The sequence below is a fragment of the Ornithorhynchus anatinus genome, chromosome 11 (genome assembly GCF_004115215.2).
Source record: "Ornithorhynchus anatinus isolate Pmale09 chromosome 11, mOrnAna1.pri.v4, whole genome shotgun sequence".
Lineage (NCBI taxonomy): Eukaryota > Metazoa > Chordata > Mammalia > Monotremata > Ornithorhynchidae > Ornithorhynchus > Ornithorhynchus anatinus.
In genome coordinates, this window is record NC_041738.1 from 50,354,146 (window position 1) to 50,377,965 (window position 23,820).

Below are 23,820 nucleotides of genomic sequence, written 5' to 3' on the forward strand. Positions count from 1 at the left end.
AATAAAAACACATTACTTTGTACTATGCATTTACAAAAATCATAGAAAAATTGCAAGGAGTCCATTAACTCAAAAAAGTATTACATTTTATCCCGTGTGAAGGAACTACTTCTGCCTGGAAATAGTTTGGAAAATATGAAAGCCCTCATAACAGCTAAAAGTTAATCAAAGATTACAGTGGCTTTAAATAAGGATTCCAATTTCTACTTTAAAACATGCCTCAAATATTGTACTACATGTGCACAGTTACGGGGGATGGCCTAGGAGTTGCTATACACAGCATCCCTGAATTTTAAAGCTCTGGGACACCAAGTAATTAATTAGGATATTCTCACTCACTACCCACTTTGGACAATTTGCTTTTCCTGCACCTGTTACCTTCTTTATCAGTGAAATTTGATGCCTCAATTGAGACTAAGTCTTGGTTTTGTTTCCAGTGACTGTGCTTCTGATTTTCTTGGATTACAAGATGACCTGGCAGACAAACCATTATTTGGAGAATCTGCATTTGCTCTGAATAGCACTTCTAAAGAGAAAAAACATATAACAAAACAAAACAACTTGGGTTTTCTTGTATTTAAACAACCTTCTCACCATTACCACATGGGCACTATTCTATGGCAAAGCCCATAAGCCAGCCTAGTGGCTCGGGTGCGATTTATGTCCTGCTAGCGGGGTAATTCAAAATGGGATAACTTCATAAAATTTAACATCATTTGGCTTAGACAAGAGAACCACTCTGCTAGCTATCTTGATCTTTAGGACCCCCTTTGGCATAGTCTCTTTAGAGAGTCTCCACCTCTATAGCCATTCAGCCAATCATCATCAAGGTCAGACTATCTCAAAAGAATTTCAGACACTTGCCTGGTGGTCAGAGAGTTATGCTGCATTTTATTTATTTTTTTAAGCACGTCTCCAAAATGGAGGAAGATCAGCAGGACTTCTGGCCTCCTGCTACAACCAACCCCCTGGGATGTCACTCGGGCTGTCTGACAACCACCAGAAATCCATCCAAAGGAGTCAGTGGCCTGGCTTGCTGGATGGAGGTGGTCAGCCAACTCGGGTTGGGCTCGCTTTCTGACAACCAGGGCAAGGGAAAAAAAAGTGGTGGGAGGGGGAAGAGTGGAAACGGCGTCCTCTACTTAGGAAGCAGAAAAGTCTGATGGAATGAGCTTCGTACGCATAACGACGACCGCAGTCAATTTCCGACACGGGAAGTTTCAAGATGCAATACTAGAGTTTAAACTTTATAAAATAAAAAGGGACCTTTCTTCAAAGCAAAATACTGATTCTTGGTCTCCAATAAGATGCAGCCGAAGGCTAAGGGAAATACAGCGCAAATAAAAATCTAATATTAAATATACGAAGGTCATTTGAACTTTAATATTGCATATGATCCAGATTATGCAGCATTCAGGTTCTACAAAGTTCCCCATTTTCGACCAACGGTGTCAGACTTCTTAAAACAACGCAATTCCACTGACTGGAGGAATAAAGAAAACGGGGAGAGTTGTTCCCCCTAATATGCATATTGAGATTCTTTAGTATTCTGTACCTCTTCTTACAGTCAACAGAATGAAATTAGGTTGAGGTAGTATAGTCAGCCAGTCAATCTTACTACTACCAATATAATTTGCTTCACAATTCCTACTAGATAATAATACCGGGAAAATTCTCAGTCATAAATTAGAAACAAAACACTAGATTTTTAAGACAAAATTGCATTCTAAAACAAACGGTTTTAAAACCAAACAGTAGTAAACACGACTTCATGTGCTTTAGAAGAAATACACGGTCACTTTTTTTTTTTTTTAAATAAAAAAAGCTTTTGCTCCAATATATACCGAATGATGAATTCCTTTAGTACCGGGAGCCTCAAATTTGGTGTTTGTGACTCAGAACTTCTTTTCGAGTCTCTTCCTCTTGCTCCAGTCCTCCCGGCCGTACAACCCACAAGGATTACGTCACCGGACGGAGTCAGGCAGTCACCCTCCTCCTCCTCCTCCTCCTCTTCCTCCTCCCCACAGGCCCTTACTCAGGAGCAGCCACGGCTCGAATGCTTTTTCGGAATCTGAATTATTTTCTCAGCTGGGGGAAGGGAATTAGCGGTTTCCTTAAATTCACCCAGAGGGGGCTGCAACCTGATTCATCTTTTGGCTGACTTTTTTAGACAACTCAGATTTGAAAGAGACTGAATCATAGCTCCGTCGCGGATTGATCGGAGTGAGGAGAAAAGAAAAAGAAGAAAAACTCCAATTAAAAGAAGGATTCTTATCACTGGCTAGCCGCCCGCTTCCATGCATCCTGGGAGGCAAGGCCCTTAACTTGTGGGCCGGAGATAGGCATGATTGGCTAGCTGACATCTCTTCATTTGCAGTACAAAAGCAGTCTCTCTGTGGATAACTTAGAGATGTTGGCTTTTTCTCCGTATATTAAAGCTCCCTCCTTTAATATAGCAGGCTTAGTCAGACGTCCATTCCCTTTGGGGAAAACGCACCTCAGTGTTTCAGCTGTGACACTCCCCTCCTGCTTCTGACACTGATGATCTCCTACTAGTCTTGCAGGCACCTCCGGCTGCAGGAGTTGACTCATTCCTCAGAGTTTGTTTTTAAATACAGTTACTCATCCCCCAAACAAGAGCTGAAGCTCGAGCTTTTAAGCGTTATAAAACCCCCAGAGAGTTACCACCCCAAAGCACGGCATACCGAATAAGTGTCAGTTGCTACAGCTCGCTCCTCCCTTATAGAAAGCTACGCGAGGGTGCATTGTGTCGGGTTCTTTCCTCCTCCACGTCCGGGCAGGGAAGGAACTCAAGGGGAAGGGACTCGGATGCGGAACAGGCCTTGCTGGAGCTGCAGGCGGAAGAGCTTGCAATTGGCGATGCGCAGGGCCGCGCAGCCGGTGCGGCGCAGGTCGGAGGGGAACAGCGGCTTCGTGTGGTGCCACGTTCCCGTGCTCCTTTTAAACTCCCGGACGTAGTCGTAGTTGGTCCCTGAAAGGAAGGAGGGAGCGCCGGTGAAGGGTCGTGTCACCGATCCCCCAACCGAGAGCTCCAGTGACAAAACCTCAGCCCCCGTCACCTGTATCGAGATCGCCGATCACGTAAATACTGGCCCCGATGGGCACCGCTCCGTACACAAAGGAGGAACTGGCTGGGATGCATAGGTTCTGGTCGTTCAGGTAGATCCACCTGAAAGATAAAAGGTTGTGCTTCTTTAGTACGGGCGCTGAAACGGCTCGTTCGCAGAGGACGAAAAGAAGCGGCTTCTTTCGGGAATTCGTGAGATGCACATATATTCAGACGAGAGATGCAGAGGAAAGAAGAAAGGAAAATTCAGCCAAAGCCTTTTTACTCCTACAGATGCATCTGCTTTGAGCTTAGACTCCTAATGGACTGGGCTTGTCTAGTGACACATGTCTGGAATACAAAGAACTCTCCAAGAAGATCTCTCCGGGGATTCCTCTTTCTGACGTGATGAGCTGGACACTAAACCTAGCATTCGGATCAGTGTCGGGAATATATTAAGCACTTAATACCACTACTCCAATGATGGCCATGAAGGAAAACTGAATGTAGGAACTTCCAAGACTTTGTTCCTGTTGAAGTTTTAATTGGTTCCCATTTCGGCTGTCTCTTCCCCTCCCAGCGTGGTGAGGCCTTCCATTCAGTAGTATTTATTGAGCGCTTACTACATGCAGAGCACTGTACTAAGTGCTTGGAATGTACAATTTGGCAACAGATAGAGACAATCCCTGCCCAATGACGGGCTCACAGCCTAAACTGGGGAGACAGCAAAGCACAAAAGAACAAAACAAGACAACATCATCAAGATAAATAGAATCAACCTCATTAACAAAGTAAATAGGTAATAAATAATATATACAAATGAGCACAGTGCTGAGGGGAGGGGGAGGGGAAAGAGCAGAGGGTGGGAGGGGAGGGGGAGCAGAGGGAAAAGGGGAGCTCAAGTCTGGGAAGGCCTTCTGGAGAAGGTGAGCTCTCAGTAGGGCTTTGAAGAGGGGAAGAGTTAGTTTGGCGGATGTGAGGAGGGAGGGCATTCCAGGACAGCGGTAGGACGTGAGCAGGGGGCCGACGGCAGGACAGGCGTCAACAGGGGACAGTGAGGAGGTGAGTGGCAGAGGAGCGGAGAGTATGGGGTGGGGAGTAGAAAGAGAGAAGGGAGGAGAGGTAGGAGGGGGCATGGTGATGGAGAGTTCTGAAGCCAAAAGTGAGGAGTTTTTGTTTCGTGTGAAGGTTGATAGGCAACCGCTGGAGGTTTTTGAGGAGGGGAGTGCCGTGCCCAGAGCGTTTCTGTAGGAAGATTATCCGGGCAGCGGAATGAAGACAAGACTGTAGTGGGGAGAGACATGAGGAAGGGAGATCAGAGAGGAGGCTGACACAATAATCCAGTTGGGATACTATGAGGGGAGGGGGAGTTTCAAGGAGGAAAAAAAATTCTTCCCCGAGAACTTCTTGGTTTGATACATTCCCTCACTGGTTTCCCCCTTCCATCTTTTAAAGATCAGCAAGAAGTTGAGCTTCTTGAGACTCCCTAAAATAATTAGGGTATTTGCTTACTTTAAACCCATTGTGGGCAGGGAATGTGTCTACCAACTCTGTTGGATTGTACCCTCCCAAGCACTCAGTACAGTACTCTGAACACAGAGAGTGCTCAATAAACAACACTGATTAAGTGCTAGGATAAATACTGAGAGTGGGTCCAATCCCTGTCCCACATGAGCCTCCCAATCTAAGGGAGCAAAAGAGCGGGTCTCATCCCGATTTCATAGCTGATGGAACTGAAGCCCAGAAAGGTTAAGTGACTTGCCCCAGGTCACCCAGAAGACCACTGGCAGAGTTGGGACTAGAACCCAGGTCTCCTGACTTCCAGACTCGTGCTTTTTCTACTAGACTAAGCTGCCTTCCACTGACCCCTAAGGAAGACAATGATTTGTCTTCCCACGCAACCCCAAGCAAGCGCCCCACTCTAGCCAGGATATTTCACTGCTGTACTTCACATAAACTCACTCTTCTCTCGCAAGTATGCTGTCCTAAATTTGTGAACAGATTTGCCATCTGTATCTCTCCCACTTCCCCCAACAAATCTGAACTAATTCAACTGCTACTTCTTATTCAAATCCTCCTTTTCTGGAGGATTATTTCAATCTTTAAGCTTGGTCAGATTTTGATCAAGGAACACACTTTTCACCTTGGCCTGTATCTTCTTAGAACAGCCCACAAGAGATCACGCTTAACATCAATATTCATGGCAGCAGTGAGGCCCCCTGAGTCACCGGTGTCCATCATCACTTGGAGGGGCTGAGTCTCTGTCACCGAGTCATCTGCTCTAGAATGAAGACCACCAATGCCTAGTTTCTTTGAAATTGGAGACCTGTCACCTGGTCAGGGAAAGTCTGAAATGATAATGAGCCCTGATGGCCATGCTGGTGAAAGTGAATACATCCAGCGGTTGCTTGAATCGGACCTCGGCCGAGGAGTGAGATTTAGTTTATCTTCCATAAGGGAACTCTCCACAAGGGAATCTTGCCCTGTCTCGCATCTCCTTCCATTGCCTCTTCTTTCATCTCCATTATGAAGGAATTGGCAGAATCCTGTGGAAGGGATTTCTTACCTTGCTAAGTTTAAGAGCTAGTAGTTCAGAGTCCTAAATCACATCTGTGATGGTGTCTGAGTTAGAATGATTGATCAATTGATCGTATTTATTGAGCACTTACTGTGTGCAAAGCACTGTACTAAGCACTAGGGAGAGTACGCTATGACATCAAACACATTCCCTGCCCACATTGAGCTCATGGTCTACAGGGGGAGACAGATATTAATATAAGTAGATAAATACATTACAGATATGAACAGATGGATATAGTTAGATGTATACAGATGTACGTATATGTATACACAGATTTATATACAGATGTATATTGCGAGGCTGTCAGCCTCCACACTGGTCTCCCTGCCTCCAGGCTTTCCCCTCTCCACTCTCTATTACTTCTGCTGTCCAGATCATTTTTCAATAAATGCCATTCTGCACACATCTCCCTGCTCCTCAAAATCCTCCAATGGCTACCCATTCCTCTCCACATCCAGCAGAGATTCCTAACCACCAGCTTTAAAGCACTCCATCCATTCTCTCCTGCTTGCTTAATTTTTTTTTTTAATGGTATTTGTTATGCATTTACTATGTGCCAGACACTAGACTATGTGCTAGGGTAGACCCAAGCTAATCATGGTGGACGCAGTCCATGTCTCCAGTGGGGCTCATGGTCGTTATCCCCATTTTACAGAAGAGGTAACTGAGGCACAGAGAAGTTGAGGGACTTGCCCAAGGTCACCAGCTGACTCAGTGCCTAGAAGAGTGCTTGGCACCTAGTAAGCGCTTAACAAATACAATCATCATTATTATTACTATTGTGGAGGAGGCAGGATTAGAACCCAGGTCCTTTGACTCACTCGCCCATGCTCTTTCCAGTAGACCACGCTGCTTCTCCTTTCTCTGCACCCCATCTTGCACTCTTCAGTTCCCCCAAGGCAGCCATCTCACTTTGCCTCATTTTCGTCTCTCTGCCTTCGACCGCCTGCTCGCCCCTTTCCTCTTGTTTGGAACGCTTTCCACTTTTCAAATCTTCCAGACCACCGCTCTCCCCATTTTTGAACCCTCGTAGAGTTCCAGCTCTTCCAGAAGACTTTTCCTGCTTAGTTCTTCCCTTCCCTCCGAACCACCACCTCCACACTTATAAACTCACAGCCACACCTCCCGTTTCTGACCATACTGACCTAGGGTTACGGAAGTAGAGTGATCTACTGGAAAGACCAGGGTCCTGAGAGAAGACCTGGGTTCTAATCCTGGCTCGGCCACTTCCTACTGTGTGAACCTGGACAAGTCACTTCACTGTGCTTCAGTTTCCTGATCTGTAAAAGAGAAATTTAATACCTGTTCTCCCTCTCCTCTAGACCATGCGCCTCATAAAGGACAGGGAATGCATATGACCAGATTAACCCATATCTACCCCAGTGCTTATTGTCCCAAAGTCCTTAAATACCATAATTATTATTACATTTAAGCACTTAACCACATATCCACCTTTCCATTCTTCTCTTCCTTTTATCTATAAATTATTTTGCTCTCTACCTGTTCTATACTCTCCCGTGCACTTAATTCAGTGCTGTACACCCAGCAGGCTCTCAACTATGGGGGCTGTTCCCTCTGGGGAGATGAGCAAATACATACCAAAGGTTGATAAAAAATTTTTTAAATTTAATATGGGGAATCCATGAATGGCATTGCTCATATTTCTGCTCATCCTATAGAAAACATGATTTATGGGGGTGAAGATCCAGGGTTCATTACCCCAGCTAGTGGGGTCACCAACTCTGGTCTCAAGGCCACATTCTTGCATGGCTAATGAGGGAAGCTAAGTGCTCAGCTGACAAAGAAAGCTATGTCTATCGTGGACTCTGCTGTCAGAGAGAGTCTGTACACGCTTGGAAACAGTACGATGAGGAAGTCGACAACCACGGGAGAAGGCGGGAGGCCTAGGAGGAGTTTCAGCGTGCAGGAGCTTGGGCGCCGCATGACTTATTTTTTACATCCACTAGTAAGAGGGAGAGAGAGAGACAGAGTGAGCTGTCTGCCTATGACCTTGATAATCAGTAGGAGAGGAAGCGGAAGAGTCGTGTGAGAATTCTATGTGATAAATGTAAATACTCTGTGCAATAGGGTCTTATATTAGGGGAAGGGAGCAAGGGAGGTCACTCTTAGGGCAAGGGGGAGGAAGCAGACTGTAATGCAATAAAATACCCTTATTTTGTGCTACACCTGAAAAGGGATCTCTGTTCAGTTAACATCAGTGGACTCAATGTCCTGAGCTCAGCTGGTCCCCTGACACCTAAGAAGATCATCTTTGTGTCAGAACAGACACGTGCAGAACACTCGGGCCATTAAAATTTGTTTATTGCCCTCCTCCTCCTCACATACTGTAAGTCGTGGGCACAGAATGTCACTGTTTACTGTTGTATTGTACTTTCCCGAGCGCTTAGTACAGTGCTCTGCCCACAGTAAGTGCTCAATAAATACGACTGAATGATTGAATGAATGAATGAATGAAATGCCATTATTAAGCATGGGATGCTGTATCACACTCTCCCCAACTGTGAGTGTCCCTCAAGGCTCAGTTCTGGGTCTTGCCTCCTCAATCTACCTTCGCTACTTTCAGGAGCTCATCTTCTCCCCTGGTTTCAACTCCCACCTCTACGGAAAGGACTCCCAAATCTTCCTTGCTAACTCCACCCCCCTCCTCCTCCGTGATCTTCCATTTCCTCCTACCCCCAGGACATCCCATTGCGTAGGGCTTCCCAACCCCTCAAGTTCAATAGGCCCAAAGTGAACCAAACCTACTTTGCCATCAAATCCTGCCAGTTCTTCCTCTATAACATTCCAGATCAATCATACTTTATTGATGATGATGGTATTTGCTAAGTGCTTACTAGGTGTCAAGCACTGTTCTAAGTGCTGGGTAGGTACAAGCTAATTAGGTTGGACAGAGTCCCTGTCCCACATGGGACTCACAGTCCCATTTTAAAGATGAGGTAATTGAAGCACAGAGGTTAAGTGACTTGCCCAAGGTTACACAGCAGACAAGTGATGCAGCTGGGATTAAAACCCAGGTCCTTCTGACTCTGAGGCCCGTGCTCTATCCCCTATGCAGAGCACTGTTCTAAGCCCTTGGGAGAGTACAATGTAACAACACAACAGACACATTCCCTGCCCACAGTGAGCTTACACTCCAGAGGGGCGAGACAGACATTTATATAAATGAATAAAATTACAGATATGAACGTAAGTGCTGTACGGCTGGGGGCAAGTCAGGGTGATGCAGAAGGGAGTGGGAGAAGAGGAAAGGAGGGTTTAGTAAGGGAAGGCCTCTCGGAGGAGATGGGCCTTCAGTAAGGTTTTGAAGTTGGGAAGAGTAATGTCCTTTCCCCCCAACCCAAAGTGCCACTCCACTGGTTGAGACATGTGACATATTCTGGTGCATCAGATATGGAGCATGACATCACAACGCTATGGTGGATGCCTGACCTAATGTGAGCAATGGCACATACCACTCAATACCCAGGACTCTCAAGAGCCATTAGTGGCTACTCTGGGCCCTTAACAGTTTGGTAAAATTTGTCAAGGGAGCTGGGGGCTTTTAACCTAGATAATTGCCCACCTCTGGTCAATGGGTAGTAAGCACCTAGGGCTGCTGTAAAGACGATAGAGTGCATCTTTCGTGATATCTGCTAGAATGCAAAAAACAACACAAGTTGTGAATCCAGGAATGGAAAGATGATAACTTTATATATTATCTGATCCAGAACTCAACCTAAGAAACTGCCGGCAAAGTCAAAATGCATGCTAAGTATTGGGGCTTTTCAGTGGATTTATCTCCTGAAACCTTAAATTAAGCTCCTCCCCATTTCCTCTGCTCCCCTCCCCATTGCCCCAACTTGCTCCCTTTGTTATACCTGCCTCGCCACATAACACTTGTGTATATATGAACATATTTATTATTCTGTTTATTTTCTTAATGATGTATATCTACCTATAATTTTACTTATTTATACTGATGCTATTGGTGCCTGTTTACTTGTTTTGATGTCTGTCTCCCCCCTTATTGACTGTGAGACCGTTGTGGGCAAGGATTGTCTCCAGTTGTTGCTGAATTGTACTTTCCAAGCACTTAATACAGTGCTCTGCACAGAGTAAGTGCTCAATAAATACGACTGAATGAATGAATACCTATTTATTGAGCACAAACCACTCCACTGACTGCCTGGAGAGTAGACTAGAGTTAGAAGATATGATTCCTGCCCTCGAGGGGCAGGGATCTAAGAGGAGACAGAGGCTAAAATAACGTTGATATGAAGAACCACCGCTTAAATAGAAGATTCTATAAATTGTTAGGTTCAGAGGTCCAATAAAGGTGCGAGGGCTTAAGTGCCAAGATGACAGTTGGGAAGAAGTGACCTGGGAGAAGAAAAATTAACTGAGGAAAGCTTCCTGGAGGTGGCAGGATTTCAGAAGATCTGTGAAGATGGGGAGAGCTGGAGTCTGGTGGATTTGAAGGGAGAGGACAGTCAGGAACAAGGCACAGCAAAGGTGAAGTTGGAAGGAACAGAAAGTGTGTGTGAGCTGAGGTGACGTAAAAGACTGTATAGGTAAGAGGAAGTGAGCTGATACGGTGTCTTACAGCCAATAGTCTGAAGTTTCTATTTGACAGGAAGCAGCGTGCGAAGCAGCATGGCCCAGTGGACAGAGAGCGGGCCTGGAAGTCAGAAGGACCTGGGTTCTAATCCTGACTCCACCACTTGTCCGCTGGGTGATTTTGGACAAGCCACTTAACTGCATTTGCTTAAAACTACCTCATCTATAAAATGGAGATTAAGACTGTGAGCCCCAGGTGGGACCCGGACTGTGTCCAACCTGATTAACTTGTATCTACTCCAGAGTTTAGTACAGTGCCTAGCACAAAGTAAGCACTTACCAGATCCATAAAGAAAAGAAAAAGGAGGAACGGATGACCGCTGAAGATTTGAGGGGGAAGAGAGATGTGAGCAGAACAACATTTTAGAAGGATGATCCAAGCAGCAGAGTGAAGTATAGATTGGAGAGGATGGAGGCGAGGAATCCACTAAGGAGACTGACAAATCATCCACGTTGGAATAGGACCAGAATGATGGCTGTTGGAATAGAGAAGAAGGGGAGATCTGGGAAATATTGTAGAGGAAAAGCCAACAGAATTTAGTGACAGGCTGAATTTGACGGTTGAAAGGCAGGGAGGATAACGTCAAGGTTGAGGGCTGGTTAGAAAGGGAGGATAGTGGTGACAATTCCTTTGAAAAAGATAGGTGGAGCAGACAGTTGAGGGAGGGAAGATAAGGAGGTCAGTTTGACATATTGGGCTTGAGGGGCCAGCAAGACAACCATGTGGAGATGTCTGGCAGGCAAAAGAAAATGCAAGATTGCAGAAGGGGAGAGAGGGCTCAGGGCCAGCAAAAGAGATTTGGACTTATCCCCTAAAGGATCACCATCATCATCCTCAATAGTGCTAGCAGATGAGCTCCCCAAGGAAATCAGGAAAAAGGTGAAGAGAACAGAGCCTTGCAGGACGCCCAGGTTAAGGGGGGAGAGATAGAGGAGACGGTGTAAAAGCAGCCAGTGTGATCCACATGTTGGAGGTGGCTGGAGGGGCCAAAGAAGATAAGGATAGAGACAATTAGATTTAGTAAGGAGATAAGTGATCGGTGCCCCTCTCAAGATCGCACCTGGAGAGTTTCCGGGTCTCGGCTACGGGAGGGAGAGTCAAGTAGAGGCATTCCATTCCTAGGTTTGGAAGGAGGCTAGCGAGAAGAAGGCAATCTGCTACAGGCCAGAACTCACCTGTGCTGGGCAGCCGAGGTACAGGAGAGAGTCAAGGGCAGAGATTCATGCTTACTGTGCGGAAGAAGGCGATGGTAAACCACTTCCGTGTTTTTACCAAGAAAACTATATGGATTTACTACCAGAACGATTGCAGAAGGAGGTGGGGGCATTCTGGGAGAGACTGGAAACACCTTGACAGCATAAGACAAGAGTGATTGGTGGCCCTAGAGTGTACAGAATATAACAGTGGTGATGGTGGTGTCTGAGACCCTGTGGCGCTTCCTTGTTTCTTTTTTCTTCTTCTTTTTTTTTTTTACAGTATTTATTACACATTTACCATATGCCAAGCACTGTACTAAGAGCTGGGGTAGATGGAAGCTAAATCAGGTTAGAGACAGTCCATGCCCACTTGAGGCTCACAGTCTAAATGCCCATTTTACAGATGAAGTTACCTAAGCACAGAAAAGTTTAGTGACTTGCCCAAGCAGACAAGTGGTAGAGCCAGGATTAGAACTCCAGTTCTGTCTCAGGCCCACGCTCTGTCTACTAGGCCACTCTACTTCTGGCGTGGGTTTAAGAGGAAAGGGCGGTAGAGAAGTCTATGAAACCCCTCTCTTCCTGGAATCAGGAAGCTTCAATCCTCAGGTGTCCTAGGAAGGTCTTTATCAATTTTTGCTTCATTCCTCCCAGCACTGGATCAGACCTGGAACCAGAGCAACACCCGGGTGTTGTGCCTCTTCATGTAATACCTATTCCCCACCCCAGATGTAGGTAAGGATGCCTAAGGTGAATTGGGCTTCCAATCCATAGTATTTATTGACTATGTGCTGACCACTGTACTAAGTGCTTGGGAAGAGTTCTACAATACAACAGAATTAGCAGACACGTTCCCTGCCCTTAATGAGCTCACAGTCCAGTGTCTCAAAAAGAGTGGATGACTACAAAAAGAATATACTGACATTTCTTTGCTTTGCCCATCCCACCTCCAGAGACACATTTAAGGAAGAAAGCCACAGCTTCTGCTTATGTTCACTGTAAACACTCTAAATCATGAGGGGTCAAAATAACCACCACCCCAAACCCTGGGAGTCGAAAAAAAAAAAAGCCTTGAGTTAGGTGGGAAAAGCACAAAAATATTAGGGGTCTCCAAGGTAGCTGAGTGCACAACAGTTTTGTCACAATAACTGTCAACTATTTTACTATATGGAGCGACTGCCTTGCATTTCTTCCAAAATGTATTTTGTCCCTAAAGAACTAAACTTAAAAAAACAAATAAGAGTCTTCATCTCTCCAGGAAAGTTGACAGCAAAAATTATAAGCACCAGAGACACGAAGGGCAAGAGATTGTTTCAAGCGACTTTGAAAAGACTCCAACCTACTCTGGGTCGCTCATTTGACTAGTGTTTGCACAGTATGCAAACGCACTATGAAACATCTAACCGTTTTGAGAAATAAGCTGCTCCACAAAGTCACTTCTTTTCTATATACTTTGTTGACTGGGAAAAACAAGTTACAGGCCAGCTCTAAACCGCAGAAATCAAAGAGAAAGGAGGAGGTGATAGCTTCCATTACCAGACCACAAAGTTGAGAATAACAGTGAGAGGAAGAAGTAAAGAAAAGTGTAGAAAGCCTCCACCGAGTAAATGTGGGTATGTACTAAGGGGTAAAGAGAATCAGAGAGTTTATATAAGTCAAAGGTTTAAAAAAATGAATTAGACCAAGAATAAGACTTTGAAGTACAGAGAGAATCCGTTAACATCCCTTTAGAAATAAAGCTGCAGTAATCTTAAAACAATTTCGGGATTTTTAAATTTTTTTTTTACCTGGGCTAGAGTCACACTATCTTGAATTCATGTCATCCAAACTGGTTTGATAATAATAATAACAATATTTGTTAACATTTACTAGGTGCCAAGCACTCTAAGAACTAGGGTAGTTACCAGATAATCATATTGGATATAGTCTAGGTGCCACATGGGGTTCTCGGCCTAAGTAGGAAGGAGAACAGGCACTGAATCCCCATTCTATATACGAGGAAACTGAGACATAGCAAGTGACTTGCCCAAAGTCACACGGCAGGCAAGTGGCAGAGCCGGAATTAGAACCGAGGCCCAGGCACTCCACTACACCACAATGCTTCTCTCTTGGACAGGACAACCAGATAGCCACTTCCTACTGTTTATCTGACACCGGTATCAACAACGGTCTTTAAACTGCTGATTTGAAAGAACTGAAGTAGGATCAACAAGCTCTATTACTGTATGAAACTGCAGTTTCCTGAAATTGCAAGGCATTTTAGATCCCATTATGGGGCAGTAAGACAACCTGCAAGACTCAGGAAATCTCTCTGTTCTCTTCTGATCTGCTCTCCATCTCCCCAACCCTGATTCCTTTGCTCTTCTCTCTCCCCACTCCAGTCCACACTTCACTCTGCCGTCCGGACTGTTTATCTACAAAAATACTCAGGACAATCACCCCACTCCTCAAAAAACTCCAGTGGTTGCCCATCCACCTCCGCATCAAACAAAAACTCCCCACCTTTGGCTTTAGAGCACCCCACCACTTTGCCGCCTTCTACCTCACCTCGTTACTCCGCCTTCTACCTCACCTCGTTACTCTCCTTCTACAACCCAGCCTACACGCTTCACTCCTCTAATGCTAACCTTCTCACTGTGCCTCAATCTTGCCTATTTCGCCGCCTACCCTTAGCCCATGTTCTGCTCTGGCCCGGAATGCCCTCCCTCCTGAAATCCAACATAGTTACTCTCCCCCCACCTTCAAAGCCTTATTGAAGGCACGTCTCTTTCCAAGAGACCTTAGTTTGCTAAATCCCCTTTTCGTCTTCTCCCACTCCCTTCTGCATTACCCTGACTTGCTCCCTTTGTTTTTCCCCCCTCCCAGCGCCACAGCACTTATGTTCATATCTGTAATTTATTTATGTGTATTGATGTCTGTTTCCCTCCCCCCACCCCCCGCCTCCAGATTGTAAGCTCTCTGTGGGCAGGGAACGTGTCTACCAACTCTATGGCACCGTACTCTCCCGAGCATTTAGTACAGTGAACCGCACACAATAAAAGCGCAATAAATATCACTGATTGAAGGATATCAACGGTATTTATCGTGCACTATTTACAGAGCACGGTAATAAGCGCTCGGGAGAGAATATAGCAAATTAGCAGACATTCCCTGCTCATAACAAGCTTACATACCCAAATTGGGCAACTGGGTCACCCAAGGGAAACGACAGACAAGCTTCGGTCAGGCCACAGAGGAGATGAGACCGAGAACCTGCATGAAGGCCTCGGCGCCACTGGTCCGTATGGTGCCGCTCGCCCAGTCAGGTTTCCCTTGGGTAGGCCGGGGTGTAGCATTTTATGACGCGAGGCAGGGCTGTGACCAAACTCTCTCAGATGCCATCGCTCTCCGGGAAGTGCCTCTGGATCGGTAAGTGTAACAGACGGTCCAGCCAGGGTCAGGTTACTTTCCCTTAAGTTCCAACTTGATTGGGGACCCTCGGGGGAAGCAGTGGTAGATTCCTTTACAACAAATATTAATTTGCTGTAGTGATTCCGACCCCCTGTGGTATAACAAAATCACCTGACTGGTCCACGGTTACAAATTAGTCAAAGGGCACCCCCTTCTGGCAATTCCTGAGAGAGTACATGCCAGTTTTCTAATATGGGGCAGTTATTTAACATGATTCTAAAACCTTTTCTTTTAGGGGAAATTCATTATAATGAATTCATTAAACTTTGCACTCCCTTTTTTGAATTGTCTTAAGACATTTCTACTAAAAGATCTGTACCTACGTACGTCCACGGAGCACCGCTTCCTTCTATAATCCTTGTCACCATTTTGGATTCCATAGCGGTTACCCTCCCGAGTGCTTCCCCAGATTCTCCTTAGGATATTTGCACCGTGGCACACACACGCACACAGAATGGTGACACAGAATTCTAGCTGGAGAACACGTTCCTTCAACTGTTAATCTTAACCAGTGGCATTAACTCCAGCACTCTGCCATGCTCAGATTTGATCACCATTAATGATTAATTTTTGTGTTTCCTTCCCCTTCATACTGACCCCCCACAACACACACACACACACACACACACACACACACACTCATTCACTCCAAAACGGCTCACTTGGTTGAGAATTAGAGGAGAAAGGGGAGGAGGACACTGCCATCAGAATGATATGCTAGACTTAGATAACTTTCTCTAACTGGTGGGAGGGAAAGAAGGCAGTCTAGGTGAGAGTGAGAACATAGGCATGAGAGGAGCAAAGCGTGGGAACTGGGATGTAGTGGGAGAGGAGCAAGGATAAGTACAGGGGAGAGAGCCAACTGACTGCCTCAAAGTCACCAGATAGGAATTTTTCCTTGAAGTGGAGGGGAATAGGTTGTGATAAAGGTGACGTGCGCAGGGTGATGTTTTAGGAAAGTGAGCTGGGTAGCAGAGTGAAGTGTGACTAGACGAGGAGAGAACCTGGAGGGAAAGGGAAGCAGTGTGGCTTAGTAAAAAGAGCATGTCCCTGAGGATCAGGGGACCAGGTTCTAATCCCCGCTCCATCACATGACTGCTGGGTGACCTTGGACAAGTCATTTCACTGGGTCTCAATTTCTTCATCTGTAAAAATGGAAATAGTGTATTCCCCCTCCCCTGTAGACTGTGGGACAGAGATAGTGTTCAACCTGATTATCTTGTACCTTCTCCAGGATTCAGAGTGCCTGATAATAGTAAACATTTAATAGATATCATTAAGGAGATCTGCAAGGAGGCTGACGCAGTAGAAAGGTTGAGATATGATTAAGACTGTGAGCCGCACGAGGCACAACTTGATTACCCTATATCTACCCTAGCGCTTAGAACAGTACTCTGCACATAGTAAGCGCTTAACAAGCACCAACATTATTATTATTATATTTCAGAAGGCCTTGGACCAGGGTGATGACTGTGGAGAGGAAGGGAGAGATCCTGGCGATGTTACAGAGGAAGAACTGACCAAATTTGGTAGCAGATTCAATGTGAACACTGACCAGAGCAGAGACGGTTAATGCCACGGCTGTGGGTCGAAGAGATGGGGGATACGCTATCATCGAGCCAAACTCAATACTGAAGTAAGAAGCAATGTCAGAAGAGGCTTGGTGAAGGAAATGCCAGTGGCAGAGCATGGACAAATGGGATTGTACATAGCTTTGATTTATTTATATTAATGCCTGTCTCTCCCGCTAGACTCTAAGCTTGTTGTGGGCAGGGAATGTGTCTACTAACTTGGGAGAGTATGATGCAGCCAAGTGCTAAATTCAGTGCTCCGGACACAGTAAGTACTTAGGAAATACAGATTGAAAGAAAAATTATATTAAAAATTTCTGGCAGCAGCGGGCACACACTTTTCTCACCGTTGGCTCTGAGGTATGAAACAAGGGATCCACAATTTCCCAGCCCGAGAAGGTCAAAGAAAATAAAACAATAACCAAGAAAATAATAATAATATTTGTTAAGCTCTTACTATGTGCCAGTCACTACACTAAGCACTAGAGCGGATTCAAGCAAATCAGGGTTAACACCATCCCTGTCCCACATGGGGCTCACAGTCTAAATCCTCCTTTTACAGGCGAGGTAACAAACACCGAGAGGTGAAGTGACCTGTCCAAGGTCACATAGCAAACAAGTGGCAGAGCCGGGATTAAAACCCATGACCTTCTGATTCCCAGGCTCGTGAGATACCTGATTCTGCAAATAGCCCTCCTGCTCCTTGGTCTGGTTTAAAGACTGCCTCTCATGCATTTTGTGCAAATCCCACACCCATTTCCCATCATAATCTACCCCCTCTTACTTTACAACACACAGACCGGTGACCAGGTTTCAAAGTACTTTAATCTTCTCGAAAAGCTTGAACCCAGCCCTCATTTCTACTGGCCAATCTCATTTGTAAAATGGCAATAATATCCAAAGTTTATGAGGAAAATTTCTGCCAAATCAATGAGCTTCCAACAAGAAGTTTTAGTTGTTAAAACTGGGGTGTGAACAGGATGGAGTTTGACTCTCACTTTTTCATCATAATGGTAAATGTTGGTATTTGTTAAGTGCTAAGTGCAGAGCACTGTTCTAAGCACTGGGGGAGATACAGGGTAATCAGGCTGTCCCACGTGGGGCTCACAGTTAATCCTCATTTTACAGATGAGGTAACTGAGGCACAGAGAAGTTAAGTGACTTGCCCACCGTCACATAGCTGACAAGTGGCAGAGCCGGGATTCAAACCCATGACCGCTGACTCCCACGCTCATAACCACGCTGCAGGATCGCATGCAGCAAAGGTAAAAATGCAAATAAACATTAAGATCTATAATGAATGACCCTTTTACCCAATACCACCCAAAGGATTTGACTCTGCCTCAAGAGATCTTTCAGGTACATTTAGAATTTTGTTCTCCGCAATACCTGAATTACTCTGCAAGCTGTCCTGCTTAACCAAACACATTCTTAAGTATCAGATGGGCATATATATCAATGAGACTGCACAGAGTAAGAGGAAGAATTCATTGAGAAGACCCAGAATAGTCCTCCCTTATACTATAAAAATCAATCAATTGTATTTGTGGAGTGCATACTGTGTGCAGAGCCCTGTAGTAGGTGCTTGGAAGAGTACAATATAAACAGAGTTGATAGACACGTTCCCCACCCACAGCTTTTCATGTCCCACACAACAGGATGTCAGCCACCCCAGGTGTCTATTTGGTGGCTCAGATTAATTATTCGCTTAACATATTACCTTTTAAACTCATCATGGTAGAATTCGGACTTGCACGTCACCATCTCACTGGCTTGATTATCATCACGGCTTCTTACGCCGCCAAATACATAAAGTTCCAAAGCAACTCCACATGCCACGGCACCAAACCTATTGAACAAAAAATAAAAGCCTGTGTTAGGTCAACTATGTACCCAAAGATCCTTGGTGCTAAACAATCAATTACACCAATTCTTTGGTGAATAAAATGAGTCTGATTAGTTCTTCCATGCCAAGGTTTTCATCACGTATTTTGGCTAGCACACAACACAGGGATTAGGGAACATTCTTCCGACGATGTGCGTTTTTCTGGGTAGAGCAAAACAGTGCTATATTTAGTGGCTGGGCACAGGCATGTGGCATCAGAATTGGGGTGAGCGCCACAGCACAAGTTTTCCTTAATATAAGGTTCTGCAAAAATCCAAATCGCCACGTTATAGGAGAACTAAATGCATTCCAATTTTCAAGTAGGAAGTAACAGAAAAGAAGAGCCAATTTTGAAAAAGTATGACATCAGACTACCTTTGGGGGCAACAGATTTGAAGAACACCTTAACTTTTTCCAATTTTTATGACGCAAGAAAGTCCTGAAACTTGAATGTTCATCTGCACTTCCTCTTACCTTCTCTCTTTTAGAGGACAGATAGCAGTCCACTGTTGGGTTCTAGGATCATAACATTCAACCGATTCAAACAGTTTTCCGTATGAGCCGCCACCCATTGCATAGATTTTCTTTTTCATAGCTGCATAGCAGCCAATCTAAAAAGGAAAAGAAAAAAACTTCACTGAAACCAAAACAAAAAAAAAATCCTATCAATTACCAAGAAGCAGTGTGAAGAGATCTGAGAAGACATGTATTATAATGCACCAGGCTTCACTGAGAGTAAGGAGATTAATTTCCCTTTTTGTCATCCATAGAGGGAGAGGAAGGAAAAGGGATCAACTCAATCGATCAATGGTATTTACTGAGCATTCACCGTGCACAGAGCACAGTACTAAGCAGTTGGGAGAGTACAGTGCAAAGGAGTAAAGATAGATCACCCCAGACCTCAAGTATCTTAGTCTCACCTAAAGGGTGGGACTGAACCTATTCCCTAAAATCATGTTTTCCAAGGAAAAGGAACTCCATTTAGGCTAACCCCCAAAATGGCCAGGAAGGTGATGATTTCTCCCCTGTGCCTACTTTTTTTTTTTAATATATGGTATTTGTTGAGCGCTTATTCTGTGGTGGGCACTGTACTAAACACTGGAGTAGATATGTGCTACTCAGCTTGGACAGAGTCCCTAATCCACACAAGGCTCCAAGTCTGAATCCCCACGTTACAGATGAGGTAACAGGCACAGGGAAGTGACTTGCCCAAGGTCACAGAGCACACAAGTGGAGGAGCCAGGATTAGAACCCAGTTCCTTCTGACTTCCGGGCCCACACTCTACCCACTAGGCCTTGTTGCTTCTTTGAGGAGTAAACTGCTTGCCAAATAAATTGTCTGGACCTGACAGAAAGGGTATTTCTGAGGAACAGGAGATTCACCTGCATCCACATTACTACTTCTTACTGCTATCAATTCCCTCAGATTCACCTCAAGGTGCAGCTCTTACCTTTCTAACCATAGTCAAATTGGGTTGCTTGGTCCAGGTTTTGGAATAGATGTCATAGCATTCCATGGAAATTAGTTCCTTTTCTCCATCTTCTCCACCCAGAATGTACATGACTCCATCAATCTCCACCACTCCAAAATTGTGCCTTGCCTAAAGGGTGACAATAACGTGAAATAATTTCACCTCCAAAATGATCCACATACTCCAAGATCTCCAAGCAGTCTGGTTTCAGTCCAGGTTTAAGAACCCCTTACACTGAAGAAGAACCCCTTACACTCCAAACAAAAACTCCTCACTCTAGGCTTCAAGGCTCTCCATCACCTTGCCCCTTCCTACCTCTCCTCCCTTCTCTCTTTCCACTGCCCACCCCGCACGCTCCGCTCTTCTGCCGCCCACCTCCTCATCGTCCCTCGGTCTCGCCCATCCCGCCGTCGACCCCCGGGCCACGTCCTCCCGCGGTCCCGGAACGCCCTCCCTCCTCACCTCCGCCAAACTCATTCTCTTCCCCTCTTCAAAACCCTACTTCAAACTCACCTCCTCCAAGAGGCCTTCCCAGACTGAGCTCCCCTTTTCCCTCTACTCCCTCTACCGCCCCCTCTTCACCTCTCCGGAGCTTAACCCTCTTTTCCCCTCATCTCCCTCTGCTCCTCCCCCTCTCCCTTCCCATCCCCTCAGCACCGTACTCGTCTGCTCAACTGTATATATTTACATTACCCTATTTATTTTGTTAATGAAATGTACATCGCCTCGATTCTATTTAGTTGCCATTGTTTTTACGAGATGTTCTTCCCCTCGACTCTATTTACTGCCATTGTTCTCGTCTGTCCATCTCCCCCGATTAAATTGTAAGCCCGCCAAACGGCAGGGACTGTCTCTATCTGTTGCCGACTTGTTCATTCCAAGTGCTTAATTCAGTGCTCTGCACATAGTAAGCACTCAAAAATTACTATTGAATGAACGAATGAAAGAAGAGCAAGAGAAAGAAATAAAAGAAAGGTGAAGCGTGCAACAAACTTTATGTAACAGGCACAGAGAAGTGAAGACACTGACCCAGATCACACAGCAGATGTGGCGGAGCCGGCCTTAGAACCCAGGTCCCGTCTCCCAGGCCCCCACGCTGTGTCCAGATCCCAGAATTTTGACCAAAACCCAGCTCCTGAGCCCAAACTGGGTAGGCTCTGGTTTGGCTCAATAAAATCAAGTTTCAACCAAAGGGTACAGAGAGAGAGAAAGAAAGACTACAAATACCAATCAGTAAATTATCTTACCTCATTCATTGGTGGCAATGGACTCCATGTATTAGAATCTGGATCATATTTTTCTCCAGAGCTCAGAGTCTCCTTATTTTCATCTTGGCCCCCAAACACAAACAAAAATCCTTCTGGAAAGCCAAAAATGTGTCTCAGAAAACAGGTATTTACGAAAGCTCTAAACCTAGGTTAAAGCAGGACTTTATGTGTTCCTGTATTCCAAAAGCTCAACAGTCATCAAAGGGGCAAGTTCATTTCAGGTTGTCAAGAGGAAAATGACTACTTCTTACTATTCGAGAAGTCCTTCTCATAAAGAAAGGGCCTATCCAGGACAGGAATACCTCTGGCGAGTTTGGAAACTGGAACCTCAGCTTTCTTAGTGGTTTACTAGGAAGTTATTTCTGCCTTTCTCTTGCTCTTCTTCAGTATAAGGCGTTCTTAAACCTGGACTGAAACCAGGCTGCTTGTTATCCATTTATTCTACATTTTAATGCCACAACCAGTCATCTCGATTTTTCCCCTCTCTGGCAACGCCTCAGTTTCGTTTGCTGGCTCTTCTTCTGCCTCCCACCCTCTGTGTTTGTACATGTTTGCAGCGGGGGGGGTTGTCTCTTGAAGTTCAGCTCTGGTTCCCCTTCTGTTCTCCATCAACTCCTACTTTCTTGGAGAACTGATCCACTCCCAAGGCTTCAAGTTCCTTCTCTGTGCTCAAGATTTCCTAAGCTACTTCTCCAGCCCTGACCTCTCTCTTTCTCCCGTCTCACATTTTTTTTTAGGACATCTCTACTTGGATGTACTGCCAACACCAAACTTTACATGTCCAAAACAAAACTTCTCATCGTCCCACCCATACCCTGTCCTTCCTCCCACTACCATCCTCCCTGTCTCACAAGACCACAGCTTTGGCATTACCCTTGACTCATTTCTCTCATTCCAACCTCATATTCGTCTGTCACCAAATCCTGTTGGTTCCACCCTCAAAACATCTCTAGAATTTGCCCTTTCCTCATCATTCCAACAGCTACCATGATGATCCAAGGACTTATATCCTGCCTTGACTACTGCATCAGCCTCTTTGCTGAATTCCCTGCCTCCTGTCTCTCCCCTCTTCAGTCCCTATTTCACTCTGCTGCCTGGATTATTTAAAAAAAAAAAAATTCAGACCACATCTCCCCACTCCTCAAAAATCTCCAGTGGGTTTACATCCACCTCTGCATTAAAACTCCTTATCATTGGCTTTAATGCACTCAATCTGTTTTTCTCATCCTACTTTATTTCACTGATCTCCTTCTACAACCCAGCCCACTGATCACTCCTCTAATACCAACCTACTCCCTGTATCTCATTTTCCTGTGTATCATCACCAACCCCTTGATCCTAACCTTTCTCTGGTCTGGAACTCACTCCCACTTGGTATCTGACAGACCACAACTCTCCTGCATCTTCAAAGCCTAAAACCCCACCTCTTCCAAGAGGCCTTCCCTGACTAACCCCTTATTTCCCCACTCTATTCACCTTCTCTTGTGTCACCTATGCCCATATATCTGTATCCCTTAAGAGCTCTGAATCTCCCCAACCCTCAGCCCCACAGCACTTATGTACATAGTCTTATACTCTGCCATTTACCTTAATTTGTATCCCCCTTTACACTAAAAGCTCTTTGTGGGCAGGGTTCATGTCTACCTATGCTACTGTACTCTCCCAGGTGCTCAGTACAGTGCTCTGTGCACAGTATATGCTCAAATTCCACTGATCGATTGAAAAGCCATTATCCATCACCAACTGCACCAACTAGGAAGGTGGACACTGTTATAGAGAAGCAGCGTGGTTCGAATCCCGGCTCTGCCACTTGTCAGCTGCGTGACTGTGGGCAAGTCACTTAGCTTCTCTGTGCCTCAGTTCCCTCATGTGTAAAATGGCAATTAACTGTGAGCCTCACGTGGGACAACCTGATTACCCTGTATTTACCCCGGTGCTTAGAACAGTGCTCTGCACATAGTAAGCGCTTAACAAATACCAACATTATTATCATTATACCACAACCATCTGTGGACTGAGTCTACCCAGAACCAGGATTGCTTTTTTCTCAGTTCGTCATGGCTCTGGTTTGGTCAGAGGTGTAGCTCCTCATTTGGGCACAAGGCAAACTGGAGACGTGGCTCAGAGAGACACCAGTTGGATCTTCTGGGCTTAGGTGAAAGAGCCCGGGCTTGGGGTGAGCGGTCATGGGTTCTAATCCCAGCTCCGCCACTTATCAGCTGTGTGACTTTGGGCACTTAACTTCTCTATGTCTCAGTTCCCTCATCTATAAAATGGGGATTAAGACTGTGAGTCCCACATGGGACAACCTGATTACCTTGTATCTCCTCCAGGGCTTGGCACATAGTAAGCACTTAAATACCATCATTATTATAATTATTGTTACTATTATATGCAAATGACAGTTTTCTTCAGTCTGGCTGTTGGTCCAGTGGAAAGAGAACTATACTGGGAATGAAGAGATCTGGGTTGTAGCCCCAGTTCTGCCTGTTGGGAATATGCCATTAGTGCTGAAGGTTTCTGGCCAAAGAACCACGAGGAGCATTTCACAAGGTGGAGAGGCCCCGAAAGACTCGAAACAGAAAACAAACAAAAAAAAGAGAGACCCTGGCCAACACAGGCAGAGACTGCAGAGGCTTCCGAGGCAACTGCCGTCTGGGTCATGATGCTCCGGCACACCGTCGGCACTCTAGTGCGGTCACCTAGGCCGTAAAC

At 45.4% G+C, this 23,820-nt stretch overlaps 1 protein-coding gene across 3 annotated transcripts in view; it reads right to left on the minus strand.

Moving 5' to 3' along the window:
* The window catches only part of GAN (gigaxonin), a 113,763-nt gene that overhangs the window by 47,086 nt on the left and 42,857 nt on the right, over nucleotides 1-23,820 (minus strand). For 2 of the 3 annotated variants that reach the window (XR_003762814.2, XR_005660509.1), the window contains exons 6-11: nucleotides 21,085-21,197; nucleotides 19,817-19,966; nucleotides 18,840-18,976; nucleotides 18,201-18,329; nucleotides 3,081-3,190; nucleotides 2,706-2,992 (exon numbers count right to left, since the gene is read on the minus strand). Coding sequence is in view for 1 of the 3 variants with exons in the window: in XM_029074851.2 (XP_028930684.1) it covers nucleotides 2,811-2,992; nucleotides 3,081-3,190; nucleotides 18,201-18,329; nucleotides 18,840-18,976; nucleotides 19,817-19,966; nucleotides 21,085-21,197 (821 nt within the window). In the remaining 2 variants the exon portion in view is untranslated. Of the gene's footprint in view, nucleotides 1-64; nucleotides 2,993-3,080; nucleotides 3,191-18,200; nucleotides 18,330-18,839; nucleotides 18,977-19,816; nucleotides 19,967-21,084; nucleotides 21,198-23,820 lie in introns of those variants that run through there. The other variant, XM_029074851.2, reaches the window with a different exon arrangement.